The following is a 20000-nucleotide window of genomic DNA, read 5'->3' on the forward strand; positions in this document are numbered from 1 at the left end:
TTTGCTACAATTGATTCTAGTCAAAATTATTTTCCAAAACCATGCAAAATGTAGTTGTCCATGGCCTTATTTAGTATTTCTTTGTTGTTCCTTACATGTTTTCAGTCATGATATGCTTCAACTACTTCCAAAATCAGCAGGCGCAAACATATTTCCTACTAGGCTTCAATAGATGATAATTGATAATTTAACCTAATAAAATAACTTCACAATATGTCAATATTTGGTCATTAAACATAGAAATAAAATAACTTCACAATATGTCAATATTTGGTCATTAAACATAGAAAAACTGTATGTTAATGTTTAAATGGTCCAATGCAGATTGCGCTTTCCTCCACCTACCCCAACGCTCTCTCTGCATATCAAAAAGAAACATGGCTGCCTGGCTCTTTCTGTCTCTCAGCATTTATGACTTCGGGATTTTGTGTGATTGCTAGCAGCTGCTATCATCGAAGTCTATATGAGGCGATAGACATTCGCTTTCCTTCTTCATCGTTTAAAGTTAAATTTCACCTGGAGCACGTACCGCATGCGTATTTGTTCCACGTTGTAAACAATAAACTCATTGTACAAAAGTGAACCCTGGAAAAATTTTCAGATTATCAGACCAGGATATCCCACCACTTAATAGTCAATTACTATAGCATCAGTAAATTGAAAATTTAATGTAGCCATGCTTTTTCCCTTTTCAGTTCTATACATAGTCATGGTTTCGTTTTTGCTATTTCAGTTATATAAATAGCCATGTTCCATTACAAAACAGAAAATATAAGCGAACATACCCAAGACCTGCGAGACAAATTGTGTTTACTTAATGGACTTGCCATCTGATCTAATTATAGTGCATTGAAAACGCAGTTATAAACTGATGAAGTATTCAAGCACAAAATAATCAGCAGTTATAAATTACATAAGCACACAATAATTAATTCCCTTCGCATTATAACGCAATCTTTAATTTCCATTAGCTTCATTGCTAATACTATCTGCTTCTGACTCTTATTTTATAGAAACTCTTTGCTCACTCCCTAGAGGTGAAGCTTATAGTCAACTTTACCTATCCTTATTTGCTAGCACCTTGGTTATCTTTGAGAAACAACGAAAACAAGACTCTCAATGTTCTATCTATGTTCTGAACTTTAAACAATGCTGTAGTTTCCAATCATAGATTTGCTACTTGAATCTTTGTAACAGATCCATCTATAAATATGTACAATTTTTAGGGAAGAAAAAGACATTGTGGCCTTCATCATAGCGGAGATGAGATGTACTCTATGATATGCTTTACAAGGACCCTCCTGATAGCCTCCAAAGTTCCAGTACAATATCACGTAACCTAAAAACATAAGATTCTAGAATTTCCCATCGATGTTAGTTTGGTTCTGAGACTGGTGTCCTTTGTACATAAATTAAGTTCATGCTTCACATAGTAAGCTGGACTATACATTTCTGTCAACTGTAAATTTCTGCTCAGTGGAGACTCGAGAGTGATATGCTCCTCTAAATGTTTCAAATATGCCTATGGATAAGCTATCAAAAGGGGTCATTTAAAGCATGTATAAAATTCCTTATAAAGAGAAGCATTTAAAAATAGATATCCTGAGATGAATAATTCTATATTTTCTTGGTCAGAATTAATCGAATGGTCACAAGCATAGCTTCCCACTTGGGAGATGTTTTTATGCATTTAAAAATAGCTATCCTGAGATGAATAATTCTATTTTTTCTTGGTCAGAATTAATCGAATGGTCACATGCATAGCTTCCCAGTTGGGAGATGTTTTTAGGCTTGCTCAGTGAAATTTGTGAATGATCATCACGACAACCCTGCTCCAACCTTTATATAGTCTCACCTTAAAATAGACTCACATGCACCAAAAAAGTTGTTGTTATTTCCTATAATTTAAACAGGACCAATTCCAAAGAAATCGAAGTTAGCTGCTTACCAAACCAAAAGCAGTTAACAGAATTGGTGAAAGCCTTGTCATATTACAACCAAGATGACTGCCCAAGGAGCAACATGAGAAAATTCTAAAGATCTAAAGCAGATAGCATAGGAAAGTTAATATCACCAATTTGGAGATGCAAACATAAAAGTGTTACAAAATTAAAGCATAGATGCATTATTGCTAGTTAGCGGAACTGTTTGAGATAATAAACCACAACAAGCATCCTTAACTGTAATGTACCTGTTGCCACAAAGTCGAGCAGGCCTAGTGCAAAGCTCCACTAGGCAGAACCATGTTGAAGAATGTAACTATGTACGGTCTTCATAAATTATATGTGAGTCATAATGAAATGTATTTATCAAAGGAAATAATTTTATTATTATTATTATTAATATGACTTATTAAAGCATGAGTTTCATGCTTGAGTCATCTTGTTTTAGTTCAAAGTCTCCATTGAGGACTTCTAAGATTTATATTGAGTTATTAGAGTCATTGTCCATTTAAAGAGACCCTTCTTGGACTTTTGAATGATGTAAAAAGATTTATTATTGAGTAAAAGAAGGTGTTTGTCTCCTCCACACCAAGTCGGTCTCAAACGGGGTTAATTTGACCTCACCAAAGGCCTATGTATACAAGCAGTTCAAATTCATTTATAGAGATATCTCACACAAGTTCGATATCCAAGAAGAAGAGCAGAAAAAGTGTGAAGTTGCAGAAGGCAGAGATTTGCTGGAAGAAGTCTCTAGGTTTGTCTCTCTCTCTCACTTGTGTGGATTTACTGGGCTATTTGCTGTTGCTAGATCGAAGTTGTCGCTGGGCTAACTGTTGAGTCGAAGTTGTTGCTCGGCTAACTATTGGGTCGAAGTTGTTGAAGTCAAAGTTGCTTTAAGTCAAAGTTTTGCTGAAAGCGCTAACTTGGTGTGGAGGAACTTTGTGCTTAGGTCAAGAGTCTTGGATCATCTCATGAAATTAAGGAAGATTTGTTGACTGGGTTAACTCCTAGATAGGGGTTTTCCCATAGTGTCCTCCTACATCTGGTGTCTGTGATCTTTCTATTATTGCTTTGGAAATTGCTTGATGAACTAAAGATATAAAAGAAGAACATAAGAAAACATAAGAAAGTCACAAGTAATTATCTATATAAAGAAAATATTTCCGCCTTTCTGATTTTCTAACATGGTATTAGAGCTAAGGTGAAGAAGGGAAAAAGGTAGCTCAAAGATCTATTGAAAGAAGAATACTGAGTTTTAAGAAGTTTGAATAAGGATCATCAAAAGGATCATATAAAAAGTCAAGTCTACCATCTTCAAGGACAATGTCCAACTCAATGAAGGGAGAAGACAAATTATGAGCATCCAACTACAGGGCATGGAAGAAGAGGATAGAGCTCATCCTCGAGAAGAATAAAGTTTTGGATCTAGTCAAAGGAAAGGTGAAGAAGCCTACAAATGAGTCAAGTGATGCAGAAAAGACAAAGTTCAAGGAAATAGAAATATTGGCCATGACTCTAATGGTGGATGGAATAAAGGATAACTTCATCCCCTATATATCCAACATAAGCTCTACTCAAGAGATGTATGAGGCATTACCCAAATTATTCACTATCAAGAATCTTGGTTAAATATAAAGTCTTAAAAATGAGCTAAGATCTATAAAGATGACAAAAGAAGACATTGTGGCATCTTTCGTTATGACATTGACTGTGCTAGGGTTGGCTATAGAGTTGACCTTTTTGACCAAGTTTGACTAGACTTTTTCGGACTGTTTTTGGGCTAATTAGACTTGCTCTTGGAGGTCAAAGTTGACTGGGTTTGACCAAGCTGAATTGAGGAAGAATTCTGCCCTGTTGACCAGCGTTGACTTTTTGGTTAGGGCTTTCTGTTTTTGTTGTTTGACTGATCAGATTTTCACTGTAATTGGACAAGTGAATATTATACATTGTACTCTCTCTCTCTGTGCTAAACTTTTGAAGAATTATAAGAAGAATTGATCAAGGGTTTCCCCACATTGGGGTTTGTCCCTGGCTGGTGCCATATCTTGTGTCCTCTTGTCTTGGCTAGTCTTCTACTATTATTGTTTATGTTCTATCTACATTTTACTATCATGTTGATGTGATTGCTAAACTGGATATTGATATTGGGCTAATAAAGAAATTGAAGTAAAATTGCTCTAAGCATAGAACATACCATTGTTATCCTAAAATTAACATGGTATTAGAGGTGAGGTGAAGACAAAGCCCAAGCAAGAGTGAGAAGAGCAATCATGACCCATCTCTAATATAGAGAGCACAAGAATATTAGCATGCATACGATTCATGCATATAATAGCTACATATGCATATATCACATGCACTGCACTAGTATATATATTTTAAATTAACTATAAATGTTGAATATCATGACACTCCTTCAAATAGAAGTTACACCCTCACCCATCACCACACATATTGCTTAATGCGTCATAATTAATGAGCAAATACCCTAAATAATTTCAATGATATAAATTTAAAATTATAAAGTAAATATGGTTATAAAGAAATAAATGTAAAATTTAAGTTAATTATAAATATGGTTATATATTTATATATCCCAGAATATTAATAAATTATACTAATAAATTATCAAAATGATAAAGTAAATAAAAAATAAAGTACATATTATGAACCAAAGGCATTTATATAAAACGAATAAAAATCCTAAAGCTAAACTTAACATATGTCAATATACCAACACCTTTAAATGAATATAGTCACATGTTACAAAGGAGGGAAGGTGTCACCATGTAAGGGAGACATGGGTTTGCTGGTAGAGGGAGCGGTCACCGCCAAGGAATGATATACAAAGACAGAAGGGGAGCATGAAAAAGAGGAAGAGAGTTAGTTTTGGGAAAACAAAGGATTGTCTTGACCTTTGGAATATAGTGCAGGGAGGAGGAAATACAAAGAATCACAATGGAAAAGGAATCTAGTTTGAGGGATGAGCCTGGGGCTTGATTTTGAACTGAAAATTGGGAAATTTGAGCTATTCTTGGAGTTTTGGGCATCGAGACTAGTGGACTTCCATCTCAAAGTCCTTTGGATCTAGGAACCACAAAGGTTGATCCCAAATAGGCAAGGAGGAATCGATTGGTTTGGTAGTGTAAACAGAAGACTCAAATCAACGTGGATCGACATCGGACGCGAGAATCAAGTACGCAATTGCATTTAATTTGATAGAATCTACAAGAAATTTGTTCATCTGGTTGAACCTTAAGAGCAATCCCCACACCAAGCAAGAGTGAAAAGAGCAATCACTGATCAAAGACAAGAATCAATGGCCTCCACATCCTACTTCAAGTTTGATGACAAGCTTCATGATAAGTCTGATTATCATGCATGGAAGATGTCTCTTGATTTGACATTAGAAGAGCAAGATGTGATGGATTATGTGCAGGGAAAGATTTCAGAACCTCCTTCTAATGCACCGGCTGCTGCTAAGACCAAATACAAGAAGGGTGAAGTCAAAGCCAAGAAGATCATTAAGGATTCTATTCATAAGCATTTAGTTGCTTACATTTCCGATTTGAACACATCAAAGGAGATATATGACAGGTTGGTTGGCATGTTCAAATCTAGCAATGCAAATCAAATTCTTTTCCTCAAAAACAAGCTGAAGGATAAAACACAGGAAGAAATGAAGATATTCGATCCTACTTCATGAAGATTACAGAGATAAAAAATAATCTTCTTTTGATTGGAGAAGCTATTGTTGATAGGGAGCTTACCCTCATTTCCCTTGGAGGACTCCCTCGTGAATGGCATGTGTTCAACACTACTATTCTTAACAACGACAGGATTCCAGGTTTTGAAGAATTGCTGACTAGATGCTCTCAAGAAGAAACAAGGATGATGGAACTAGATATGCCTTCAAATAGGAATGATCCTACTGCATTCTCCACTCATGCTAAAAAGAAGAACAATGCAGGTTCAAAGAAGCAATGTCAAGGAAGGTTGAGTTTCAAAAATGGAAGGAAGGGAAGATGCTTCATTTGCAACAAGTTTGGTCACTATGCTAGGGAGTGTCCTAATAGAAGGGATACACCTCATGATGATGAAAACCACAACAACAATTTCAGGGGCAACAACAATCAAAGGAATGGCAGATTCAACAACCAAGGAAAAAGGAATGCTCCCACTTCTCATCAAGGAAATGGTTGCCCTCCTAAGAGATCAAGAAACACAAGGTATGATGAATCTAATGTTGTTGATAACAAGCAAAAATAATTCTATCTTATATCTGCCCTTTCTACTGCATCTCCTCTGGACACTTTGGGAAATTGGTTGATTGATAATGGTGCCTCAAGGCACTTCACCAGGTATAAGGAAACTCTTTCAAATTTGATTGAAAGGAATATAAATTTAGAAATTATCCTTGGAGCCAATGCCACCTGTCCCATGAAGGGAGTTGGCAATGTTACTCTTCAATTGAATCACGGTAACACCATTCCTCTACAAGAAGTACTATATGTACCCAATTTAAAGAAGAACCTAGTATCTATCTCGGCGATGGAGGACAAAGGGTTCAAGGTGGCATTCATCGATGGAAAGGTACGTGTGTGGAATAAAAATTTCAAAGATGCATTTACACTTGGCTTCAGGGTTGATAGCCTATATCAAGTTGGAGGAAGCCCATTGGGAGCTATGTCTTGCAACACATCACTTCAATCCGAATTATGGCACCAGAGGTTTTCTCATCTACATTATAAGGCTCTACCCGATGCGAGGAAGATGGTGACAAGTATGCCCGAATTTAAAGTAGAACATGAAGGTGTTTGTCAGGGGTGTGCCGAAGGAAAGCATACAAGGGGACCATTCCCCTCAAGTGATAGCAAGACTACTAACATATTGCAATTGATTCATTTTGATCTATTTGGTGCAATGCCCGTGAACTCATTGGGAGGATATTTATATTATGCTATCTTTATGGATGACTTCTCTCGCAAGACTTGGATATATTTCTTAAAGAAGAAGGACGAAGTATTCACATGGTTTTGTTCCTTCAAAGCTTTGGTCGAAAATCAAACCGGGAAGAAGATCAAAATATTGAGGATCGATAATGAAATCGAATACAAATCAAATGAGTTCAAAGATTATTGTAGAGAAGCTGGAATTAAGAGGGAGACTATTAACGCATATACTCTTGAGCAAAATGGTGTTGCTGAAAGGAAGAACCGTTCTATCATAGAAGCCACTCATGCCATGCTTCATGATCAACGCCTTCTGAAGTTCTTATGGGCCGAAGCTGCAAAAATCATCATGTATGTTCAAAATAAATGTCCTCATTAGGAGTTGGACTCCAAAACTCCCAAAGACGTTTTCACCTGTAAGAAACCTGATATTTCTCATTTTAGAATTTTTGGTAGCCCCATATATTTTCATGTGCTGAAAGAAAAGAGAAGCAAATTGGATGCCTCTAGGAAGAAAGGAAAATTTGTGGGCTACAATGAATCTTCTAAGGCATACAGAATCTATGTGCCTAGTCAAAGAGAAGTGGAGATAAGTCATGTGTCACTTTCGATGAGGATGTTTCCCTTGGGAAGATTAGTAACCTTCCTCTTCGAAGGAAGGACAAAGAAGTAGATTTTGAAAAGCAGGGAGAACCGCAGGATGAGCAGATGCCCGATGCTGAAGGACCAATGGATCCTATTGATCCACCCCCTCATGAGCCCTCCTCCTCAAAAGGGAGACCCTCATGGGTCGGGGAGACTTTCGAAGATGCCGAGAGACATGTTGCACCTAGGGGACATTTCGTGAAAGCAAGAAGCCAAATAGGTACCAAGGGTACTTAACTGCTATGAGCACCATTGTTCAATCTAAGCCTTGCACATTCGAAGAAGCTTCCAAACACCAAGTTTGGAAGGATGCAATGAACGAAGAGTATGAGTAGATTATGAAGAATGATGTCTAGGATGTGGTCCCTAGACCCAAGGACAAATATGTTGTCACCTCGAAATGGCTCTTCAAGATCAAGCATGGAGCTGATGGAAGTGCTGAAAGGCCAGATTCATTGCTCGAGGCTTCTCGCAAAAGGAAGGTGTATATTATGATGAGATATTTGCACCATTTGCACGCTACAACACCATCCGTTCGATTATAGCCCTTGCTGCCTCACAAGGATGGAATCTTCATCAGATGGATGTCAAGACTTCCTTCTTGCATGGTTCACTTATGGAGGAAGTCTATGTAGAACAACCTAAGGGGTTTGAAGTTCAAGATCGTCAAACATATGTATGCAGGTTGAAGAAAGCCCTCTATGGGTTGAAGCAAGCACCCCGAGCTTGGTATGAGAGGATCGTGGCTATCTAATGAAGCTGAGATTTACAAGAGTGAAGTTGATCCGAACCTTTACTTTATGGTTGAGAATGATAGACCTCTCATCTTGGTACTCAATGTGGATGATCTCTTTCTAACAGGTGTAGAAATTTCTGTTTTCCCACCCCGGTTTTCAGTTTCATCTGATTTCTCCCATGTAGTTAAATGCCCTTTCCCATAACCATACATTTAACAAGCTGAAAAAGTAAATATTGCTGAAAACACAAATTCTGGAAATTTTACAGAATGCTGGAAATTACAGAAATAAAAATCAGCAGTAATAAACAGCCATTAAAACACATTTAAACACTGAGATTTTTGGTCAACTTGACCCTGGAAAAACCCCCTACAACTCTTGGCGAAAACCAGTTTGAGAGCTCTTCTTTATTTCTGAAAATTGCCTTTTTACAGTGAGAAATATTCAACAAAAAATCAGTAAGCAAATTTACAACTTATCTCTTTTCCCATGCCTCACAACAAACTGGAAATTACAGCAAACAGGACAGCAATAAATGCTGTACGGCCTCCTCGATTTTCGTGCCCACTTTCAGCATTAAATGCTGCTGTACGGCCCTCGTTTTGCATGCAGAAAAACCAGCAAACTGTTCCTCGATTTTTGTGCAAACCACTCCTCAAAAATCGTGCCAAAATCTGCCTTTCACTGTGTGCTGAATCAGCTGTACAAATCTGCTCAACTGCTGCCTTGGAATGTGTGCGAAGCTGCTATCTTCTTCTCCTCCCTGCTCAGAAATCTCTCTTGCTCTCTTGCTCTCCTTCTCCCAATCTGCTCATGAAAGAATGAATGACCTTTTCCTCCTTTTCCTCCTTTAATCTAACCCCAAGTGACTTTTGGGTAATCCCTAAATCTAATGGCTAAAATAGATTGAGATCTAAGGCTGAGATTACATGTTCATTTAATCTCACTTTTTATTTTTTAATTCACCCCACTTTAATAAAGACCCACTTAGTCATTTATTTCCAAAGTCACTTTTCCTTTCTAATTTTTCATTGACTTTATAAAAGTCACTTTAAAATTAGACTTAGTAACTTTATCACTTAAAGTCACTTTTAAATTAGATTTAACTTTATAAAAATTATAAAGTTATTTTAGGAGAAAAATTAAATTCTTTTGGACACTTTTCCCTAGGCCAAAGATCAAAGCCTAAGGGAACCACCTGTCCTCCGGTACCAAATTTCAACACTCCCTCTTACCGAGGAAGGTGTTCCTCACCACACCCATCTTGTCTCTGAAGTAGACATGCTTGCCCCGTGGTAAGGATTTGGTAAGAATATCTGCAACCTGCTTGTCAGTGGAAATATACTCAAGCTTCACAGCTCCCTTCTGAACATAGTCTCTGATGAAATGATATTTGATCCCGTTATGCTTTGCCCTGTCATGAAATACTAGATTCTCCGTGAGTTTAATGCAACTCTGATTATCACAGTAAATCACTGAAGGTCTCAACGGCTGACCAAATAAGCCAAACAACATCTTGCGAAGCCAGATGGCCTCACAACTAGCTAGACTGGCTGCCATATACTCTGCTTCCGCTGAACTCAGTGCTACTGACTGCTGCTTCCAGCTGAACCATGACACTACCGCTGAACCCAACCCAAAACAGCACCCTGAAGTGCTCTTCCTATCAGAAGCACAACCTGCCCAATCAGAATCAGTGTATCCTGCCAATCTCACTCCATCTCCCTGCCTGTAGTCCAGACCATAATCCACTGTCCCCTGCAAGTACCGCAAAATGTGTTTTGCAGCCACCCAGTGAACCTTCCTAGGCTCACACATAAACTGACTCATCGTGTTGACTGCAAAACAGATATCTGGTCTAGTGTTGACCAAATACATCAAGGAACCAATCAGCTGCCTGTACAATGTGGGATCCACCAACTCGGAATCCGAAGCATGAAGCTTCTTCCAGTTGGTGATCATTGGTGTCGACATGCGTCTACAATCCTCCATGTGGAATCTGCTAAGGATGTCCACAATATACTTCCCTTGCCCCAGGAAGAAATGCCCCTCCTCCTGCCACACCTCCAACCCCAAAAAGTAATGCATCAAGCCGATGTCCTTCATCTCAAACTTCGTCCCAAGATATCTCTTGCAGTGCTCTATGAGTCTCTCTGCACCTGTAATGACCAAGTCATCCACATACAGCACCAGAATGAGAGGCTCCTCACCAATCACAATAAAGTAAAGGTTCGGATTTGCCTCACTCTTTGTGAAACCCATCCCCTGCAAATATGTATCTATCCTGGAGTACCAAGCTCTGGGAGTCTGCTTCAGGCCATAAAGGGCCTTCTTCAGTCTGCACACATGGGACTCCTTTCCATGCACCTCAAAGCCCTGTGGCTGCTCAATGTACACCTCCTCCTGTATGAAGCCATTGAGAAATGCGGTCTTCACATCCATCTGGTGGATCTTCCAACCCATCTCTGTTGCTATCGATATAATGGAGCGGATCGAAGTATATCGAGCCACGAGAGCGAAGGTCTCCTCATAATCAACTCCCTCTACCTGGGAGAACCCTCTAGCCACAAACCTTGCTTTGAATTTCTCAATGATGCCATCTACAGCATGCTTTACCTTGTAAAGCCATCTGGAAGTAACCACGGACTTTCCCTTAGGCCTTGGCACCACCTCTCAAACATCATTCTTCATGATAGAAGAATACTCCTCCTGCATGGCCTCTCTCCAGACCTGCTGGCTAGCTGCCTCCTCATAGCTAGAAGGTTCAGAGTCAAGGATGCTGGTAACCATCGCCATATAGCTACAAAACCTCTCAGGTGGTCTACTCTCTTTGACTGGCCTCTTCGGCTCAGCAACATATGTGGCATCTCTCAAGGTGTCCTGAAGCCACTTGGGCTTTCTCTTCCCTGAGCATGCTTCTCCCATAGGAGAATAAAACTCCTCCTCCTCATCACCATTAGTAGCCTGAACTCTTGACTGTCTGTCTGCTATCCTCCTGCCTGCACCTGAACCTGTAGAAGCTAAGGTACCGTGTGAACTGTCCATCAGTGGACTCCCTAGTGAACTGCTCTGTGAACTGCTCTGCATGCTGCACGGAGCACCACCCCTCTGGCTCGGTGAGCCACTGCTTACTTATGGACTTGACATCCTCATAGATGAACCTCCGGATCCTCTTGATCCCTGCCCACTGGATCCTTGCGACTGACTCAACTGCTGCTGAGGGTCTGGCTGATCCAGATACTCTAACTCCTGTGACCTCCTAAAGGCCCTGTCCTCCTCGAACTTCACATCCCGTTTGACAACAACACTCCTCTGTGCAGGAATGTAAATCCGAAAGGCCTTTGAGGTCTCACTGTAGCCCACAAAGATACCCTTCTCTGCGGTGGGCTCTAGTTTGGTCCTCTTCTCCTTGGGTATATAAGAGTATGTAATGCATCCAAAGATATGAAGATGACCAATATCAGGCTTCTTCCCAGAGAAAGCCTTCTCCGGAGTCATGTGCCCCAAGGCACGATGCGGACTCCTGTTCTGCAAGTAAACAACTGTATTGCAGGCCTCTGCCCACAAGAACAATGGCAACCCCTGATCATGTAACATGGCTTTGGCAGCCCCTATGATGGATCTGTTCTTCCTCTCTGCAACCCTGTTCTGCTGGGGGTTGTAAGGAACAGTGAACTTCCTCCTAATGCCTGCCTCCGCACAATAATCAACAAACTCTCCAAGGGTGTACTCTCCTCCATTGTCCGACCTCAGGGACTTGATCTTCCGACCTGTCTGTGTCTCCACAAGAGCTCTGAACTCCTGAAACTGCTTGAAGACCTCACTCTTGGTCTTCAAGAAATAAATCCAGGTCCTCTTGGAGTGATCATCAATGAATAAAACATAGTACTCATATCCACTCAAGGAAACATGAGACATCCGACCGCTCACATCAGAATGAATCAAATCAAGTATCCCAGTCGCTCTGCTGTCACTGCTGGGAAAAGGGGATTTGGCAAACTTGCCCATCGCACAACCTCTGCAAGTATCAAAGTGATCAGTACTGAAATCTGGCACACCTGTAGTGATCTCCCGCAATGTCCTCAAGGCTCCATGATACATATGTCCCATCCTGCGGTGCCAAATCTCACACAGCTCAGAACTGTTAGCTCTGCTGTCGGTACTACTGCTCAATGCCAAAAGGGGCTGAAATGAAAACTTGTACACCTTTGCATGGCGTACACCTATCACTCTAGTTGAATCAGCTGGAGTGCCCCTGGGATACATCAACACCTGTCCTCCCTTGAACAGTACCTCATATCCTCTGTCCTCCAAAGCTGAGACGGATATGAGGTTCTTCCTCATCCTTGGCACATAAAGAACATTTGACACTTTCAAGGGAGGTTTGGACTCCCTCTGAAATGTCAGTGTCCCCACCCCGACTGCTCTAACAACTCTGTCATCACCGAGTACTACCTCAATATCAGTGCCACTCTCTGAAAGCTCTGAGAAGTACTCACGGACTCCTGTCATATGACGTGAAGCCCCACTGTCCACATACCAGATACCTGAATATGCTCTGCTAATCGAGGGAAAAGCATGCTCCCTCTGAACCTGTGTGGCAGGTGATCCTACACTAGAGGACTCACACGTAGTGAACACAAACTCCCGGTCAAAACGACCTGCAAAGTCCTCAATCTCTGCTGAAGCTGCCACGTCCTGGTTCTTCCCCTTCTTCTTCTTCTTCTTCGGACACACAACTGCATAGTGTCCCATCTTTTGACAATTCCAACACTTTACCTTGGAATAGTCCTTCTGTGTGTTCCCCTATTTACCTTTACCTTTGCCTTTGCCCCCACCACTGCTTGTGGAAGCCTGCTTCTTCCCTTTGCCTTTCTTGCCTCCTGCCACCAGTGCTACATCCTCATCCTGCTCAACTGGCTTGGCTGCCCCAAGCTGACCTTTCCTGATCTCTGTCTGAATGCAATCATCCCAAAACCTCTCCCATGTGGCAAGGGTCTCACGTGCACAAACCCCATCAGCAAAGTTCAACCATGAATGGGGGAGGCCATTCATTGCAATCCACACCAAATCAGTGGGTGGAATGGCCTCTCTAATCGCTGCCAACTCATCTCTCACATTAGTAATCTTTGTGAGATATCCAGCTGCACTATCATTACCCATCTTAATGTTCTTCAGCTTCTCCTTCAGGACCATCTTCCGGTTCTCATTGGTACTCTGGTAGAGATTGGACAGTGCTGTCCACATCTCATGGGCATTGCTCTTTCCTCTCACATGAGGAATGCAATGGTCTTTGATTCCGTCTAGAATCAGCCTCTTACCCTTGTTGTTCTTTTTATTATAAGCAGCCAACTGAGTAGCATCAGTGGGCACAACAACAGGGTTCTGTGTGGTATGCATCATGATATCCCAGACTTCTGCCTCCTCAAAGATACTCTGCATTCTCTCCTTCCAAACGCTCTAATTTATATGCCCATCCAGCCTATCCTCCACCCTCAATCCCAATGACATCCTGCTGTTCTAAAACTGAAAAATAGCACTGCTGTAGTAAAGATAAAATTGTTGTTTATGAAAAAATCAGCTTGCTGGAATTTTCTGAGTGAAAAATCAGCAGCTGTAATTTTTCCTTTTGCTGTCCCAAACTGCCCTTCAGCACTCAAGCTCTGATACCATGTAGAAATTTCTGTTTTCCCACCCCGGTTTTCAGTTTCACCTTATTTCTCCCATGTAGTTAAATGCCCTTTCCCATAACCATACATTTAACAAGCCGAAAAAATAAATATTGTTGAAAACACAAATTCTGGAAATTTTACAAAACGCTGGAAATTGCTGATATAAAAATCAGCAGTAATAAACAGCCATTAAAACACATTTAAACACTGAGATTTTTGGTCAACTTGACCCTGGAAAAACCCCCTACAACTCTTGGGGAAAACCAGTTTGAGAGCTCTTCTTTATTTCTGAAAATTGCCTTTTCACAGTGAGAAATATTCAGCAAAAAATCAGCAAGCAAATTTACAACTTATCTCTTTTCCCATGCCTCACAGCAAATTGGAAATTACAGCAAACAGGACAGCAATAAATGTTGTACGACCTCCTCGATTTTCGTGCCCACTTTCAACATTAAATGCTACTGTACGGACCTCATTTTGCGTGCAGAAAAACTAGCAAATTGCTCCTCGATTTTTGTGCAAACCACTCGAAAATCGTGCCAAAATCTGCCTTTCACTGTGTGTTGAATCAGCTGTACAAATCTGCTCAACTGTTGCCTTGGAATGTGTGCCAAGCTGCGGTCTCCTTCTCCTCCCTGCTTAGAAATATATCTTGCTCTCTTGCTCTCCTTCTCCCAATCTGCTTATGAAAAAATGAATGACCTTTTCCTCATTTTCCTCTTTTAATCTAACCCCAAGTGACTTTTGGGTGATCCAAGTGACTTTTGGGTGATCCCTAAATCCAATGGCTGAAATAGATTGAGATCTAAGGCTGAGATTAAATGCTCATTTAAATCTCACTTTTTATTTTTTAATTCACCCCACTTTAATAAAGACCCACTTAGTCGTTTATTTCCAAAGTCACTTTTCCTTTCTAATTTTTCATTGACTTTATAAAAGTCACTTTAAAATTAGACTTAGTAACTTTATCACTTAAAGTCACTTTTAAATTAGATTTAACTTTATAAAAATTATAAAGTTACTTTAGGAGAAAATTAACTTCTTTTGGACACTTTTCCCTAGGCCAAAGATCAAAGCCTAAGGGAACCACCTGTCCTCCGGTACCAAATTTCAACAACAGGTGTAGACCCTTTTATTCATCAATGTAAGAGGGAGTTGGCTTCTGAATTCGAGATGAAGGACCTAGGACTAATGCATTACTTCCTAGGGTTGGAGTCTGGCAAAAAGATTTTCCTTTCTCAAGGAAAATATATTGTGAAAATACTTGAAAGATTTGGGACGCTGGGCTGCAAGTTGTGAGTACTCTGATGGAACTTAACTTCAAGAAGTTATGCAGAAGTGCTGCTGGGCCTGATTTGGGAAATCCTTTTGAGTATCGTCAACTCGTGGGGGCCTTGATGTTCTTGGTGAACTCTCGTCTGGACATATGTTTTGCAGTGAATACATTGAGCCAATTTATGGTCGAGCCTCATCACATACATTGGATTGTTGGCAAGAATCTCTTGAGATATCTTCGAGGCACAATCACTCATGGGCTAAGATACACTGCCGGGAATGTGAGGCTCCATGGTTACTCTAATGCAGACTGGGTTGGCAGTGTGGTGGATCGTAAAAGCACATATGGATATTGCTTCTCTCTAGGTTTTTCTTTGATATCATGGATGAGTAGGAAGCAGAAGTCAATTGCCTTGAGCACCGCTGAGGCTGAATACATTGTTGCTAGTTTGGCCTCCTGTGAAGTTGTTTGGTTGAGGAAGCTCTTTAGTGAGTTGTTTGGACATGTGTTGGATACCACCGTGATCTTCTACGACAACCAGAGTGGGGTTCCTCTTTCAGAGAATCCTGTGTTTCATGACCTCTCCAAGCATATTGATATCAGGTACCAGTTTATCCGAGATATGGTACAACGAGGAGCAATAAGGTTCCAACACATTGGGACTGATGATTAGGTCGTCAATATTCTTACGAAGCCCCTGGGGAAGGTCAAATTTTTAACCTTCTATGAACGACTTGGAGTCGTGGAGAGACCCTCTTATGAGGGTCTCGTATGAGATGGATGTTGGGCTCTGGGAGCTTCGGGGGGCTTGGAGTACTTCTTGGAGCGATGAGAGACCATAGGGTGAGTGGTTCACTTTCCTCAAATGGCGCGCAATGTACAGGGTGAGTGTTCACCTTCCCCGAATGGTGCGCAATGTACAGGGTAAGTGGTTCACCTTCCCCTGTGATACCCTATGGTGGCATATGTATAAGATGAGTGGTTCACCTTCTATGGCATATGAGCAAGATGAGTGGTTCATCTTCTCTTACCGACACATCTTACCCATGCAGTCCGGAACTCATGGGAAGTACCTCTCATCCGGCTAATGAGTAGGGAAATGGGGATATGGACCATAGTACTACTGATGGACGCATCGTGTACTATTTGTTGGAAATACTGAGAGGGGGTGAATCAGTATTCCTTAGCAATTAGCACTTTTTAAATCCTTCAGGGCATTAGTTAATCTTCAATTATTATTAATGTTTATGCATTAAAAACAATAAACAATAGAACACAATAGGCACAAGAATTTTAGGTGGAAAATGCCCTCTGGGTCAAAAACCACCGAACGCTTTTCTAATAAATTCTTTAATCTCCAACCCCAATTGAAATGAAAGTTACAACTTCCTAGAATTCTGGAAAAGCATTCTTTTATAGCTCCCATTGGAAGGACGCCCCAACGCCTGGTTTCTTCAGTAGTCAACTGAATGGATGCCCCAACATTCTAGACCAACCTACACCCTGAAGTGTTCATAGGCTCCAACATGTAGGCGACTTCATGCACCTACCTAGCACCTCCCCGCCACCCTATACTAACTTAAATGAGACAATAGCGTGGATTCCCATACCAGTGACAACGATCCATGATACAATATGATTTACAATGATTTTGACCGAACACCCAATCACACTATGACCTACAACCCAACCATGACATCATCCCAACAAAGACTCTTATACATCCCAACAATGACTTTTCGACTCTAGGCAGATTGACTCTATTACAATAATACTCTTTCAATGATGACTCTTTCACAATGATGATCCTTTACAATAATGACTTTTGATAAGACCTGACGCATGACACTGCTTCTTGGATCACTTGCAGTTGTTGATGCACTGTTGTGCTTGCTTCACATGATGGTATCTTGGCATTGCACGTTCTTCCAGTATGTGTCCAAGACTCCAATTTGTTCTAGAGTGTCCTTCCTGCACATGCGTTAACAAACAAGACCAAAACAATACACAAACAAAATACTTACATTGTCCTTCAAAACATTTGCCAGAGAGAAATTCAAAATTCAAAATATAAACATTGAATGGACATACCTTGTTGTAGCAGAGTTACCCTTGTTGATGTGTGGTCCTTGCTAGCTGCAGTGATCTTTTGAATGCATCGTAGATATACTTTTAAATTGCAAGGCTTTGCACTCTCCCACAACAATTTTCCCTCAATGATGAAATCTATTTAATATGATTTGCATTTGATGTTATGTCTACCTTGTCCTTGATGATAAGGCTGCACTGTACTAAATGCAGTCCTGTAGGTCTCACTGCTTACTTCTTGAATCTGTTGCAGATTACCTTCTTTGATAATGATGATGAAACTCTGCTCTTGTCTTACCAGGCTGCTAATTTAGGTGTAGTTGTCACTGCTTTGATGCCCTTGATCTTGTTGTCACTATTCTGAATATTAGCACCTTGACAGGAATCAAAGGACAATGTATATAGTTATAAAATTCCACAGGTCTGAGCCTCAGAAGTATGATCAAGCCGAGAAACTGGGTTGGAGTTTGCAACTGGACCAAACCAAGGAGATTACATATGACTGAAGCTTCAAAATGGAGCAGAACTTTATGAGAACGACGCGCAGGGGAGATGTTGAGTACCTCAGAATTGGGCTCAGGGGTTCAAAGCCAAGCAGTGCAAAATGGATAGAGATTGGACAGGTGAGAAAGTTGTATCCTCATTTAGTCGATGCTTGAAAACCAACTTTTGGTGGTCCAAAAGCTTTTTCAGTGGGAAGGCCGTGATCTAAATTGGATCCTCAAACAATTCCATGATTATTAAGAATGAATGATAGACTTCAAGAAATCTTATAGCAATCAGAAACAACCTCTGAATAATGGCAATTTGTAGCCAGCACGGAGCAATGAGGACCTTCGGTCAAAGCGCGCTAACCGTGGGTCCATGGAGACCACGCATGGCGCAAAAATGGCAATTGGGAAGCTTAGATCTGGAAATGGACGTTGTTTTTGATACACGATTAGCACAAAGGGCAAAACCCCTCGAGAAAGAAAAGCCCCGAGCACTCAATCACAAGGAAAACTGGAAAACCGTGGGAAAGCGCTAAAACTAACAAGGTGGGTCCCGTGCTCAAAACCGGCAGAATATCAGAGGCATTTCGGGCGGTAAGCGGATTTGGCCAAGGACCTAGCGATTCCATACACTGAGTGACGCGTGTCCGGCAGGGAGAGAGAGAAACCACTTACATCGCGGACTAACGGTCGAGCAACTCAACCGCGCGATATAAGCGAAGACCGTAGGATCTGGGGGCTCCAGATCAACGGCGGAGGTTCAACCCGATGGATGATCGGACCCGGGGGAGAAATAAACTACAGCGCATAAGATTTGAAGTCCGATTTTACCAATGAATCGACAGAAGGATCTATTTCACAGGGATCTGGGAAATAACGAAAAAAACGACCATTCAGGAAGAACTGACACTCAATTCGCAAAGAGACAGGTGGCCACCTCTCTGCGAAGCGTTACACAGCGATGATGATGCAAGGCAGAGGAGTCCCAGCGGGCAGAGGCAGGCGATCCAGAGAGCCGAGAAGCTGAAACGAACAGTCGAAGGAACGAACTGGCTTTAAAGCCACAAGTTGATAGGAAGCAGGGGACGGTGAGGCAGAGAAGCAGTGAAGAAGCCGAAGGCCGAGAGACACAGTAAGAGAGGCATAGTTGCAGAGGGCAGAGAGGTCGGGTTGACCATCAGAGTAAGGGAAGCATCGAGCAGACAAAGACCAATTGAGGTCGAAATTTGGTAAGAGGAGTCTATGAACTCTAAGGACTTGGGAATTCCAAGTGCCATCCTATTGATCATCCTTTGTCAAGTGAGACTCAGATTGAGCTCCTTATTGTAAGACTCTGCTTTAAAAACATAATAAAAAAGCCACCACTGAAGGTTGGACCAGGAGACATAGCCCAGGAGGATTGGGTGAACTCCTTAATAAATTTTGTTGTGTTTATGTTTGCTTACTGTGATCTATTACTGTTTCAAGTGTCTGTGTATTTCGCAATCTTATTGATCCGTTGCATAAGATAACATAGACACACACACCATCACATGAGTCTGTAATACCTTCATTAATATCCTGAGGTCACCTAGGGGTGATTTCAGATCACTACCTCGTGGATTACGGATTTTATCATTAAGTTCAATTTTGGAGGTAACACAACCTTAACGTTATTTGATCATGTTTGGGTTGATTTCATATAGATAAACAAGGTTCTTAAGCTTATTCTACAAGACTCTTTAGAAAAGCTAGATACTGCATTCAACAAGTCCACTTCATTCCATCCTCAAACTAATGGCCAACCTAAAATTGAATAGAATCATGGTACATTTGTTGAAAGGATACAATATATGGCATGCCAAGAAATGGGATGACATCCTACTGTACATATAACATTCCCACAATATGTGTTATGCTCCAAACATCTGAAATCTAATCAAAACAGAAATAATGATGAGAAAATAGACAAGTAAAATTGGGGGCAACCTCCTTTTACAGTAACACAATTGTCCAAGATTCTTTGATTCTAAGACTAGGTTTCCTTGCTACATATACTGGGGACAACACGTACAATTATACATAAAGTGTCTAGCTAACTACACTAATGTTTAAGATGGGGCCTTCTCTAGGGCTTAACATGCCCCTCACCTTGAAACAAGTGTGGCCCTCAACACTTGACTAGTTGTGGATGTCTCTACACGAAGAACTCATCTT

The 20000-nt window shown here is 40.9% G+C and overlaps 1 protein-coding gene across 1 annotated transcript in view; it reads right to left on the bottom strand.

Moving 5' to 3' along the window:
- Positions 1-20000, bottom strand: part of LOC149175887 (poly [ADP-ribose] polymerase 2-like) — a 445779-nt gene continuing 425779 nt past the window's right edge. The window contains exon 20 of the mRNA XM_089419780.1: positions 1-585. Within this exon, the coding sequence (XP_089275906.1) occupies positions 493-585 (93 nt within the window). The 3' untranslated portion in view covers positions 1-492. The remainder of the gene's footprint in view (positions 586-20000) is intronic.

Source organism: Pinus tabuliformis, chromosome 4_1, assembly GCF_031772625.1.
Source record: "Pinus tabuliformis cultivar Carrire ecotype Pingquan chromosome 4_1, CPIR1, whole genome shotgun sequence".
In the NCBI taxonomy this organism is placed as follows: Eukaryota; Viridiplantae; Streptophyta; class Pinopsida; order Pinales; family Pinaceae; genus Pinus; species Pinus tabuliformis.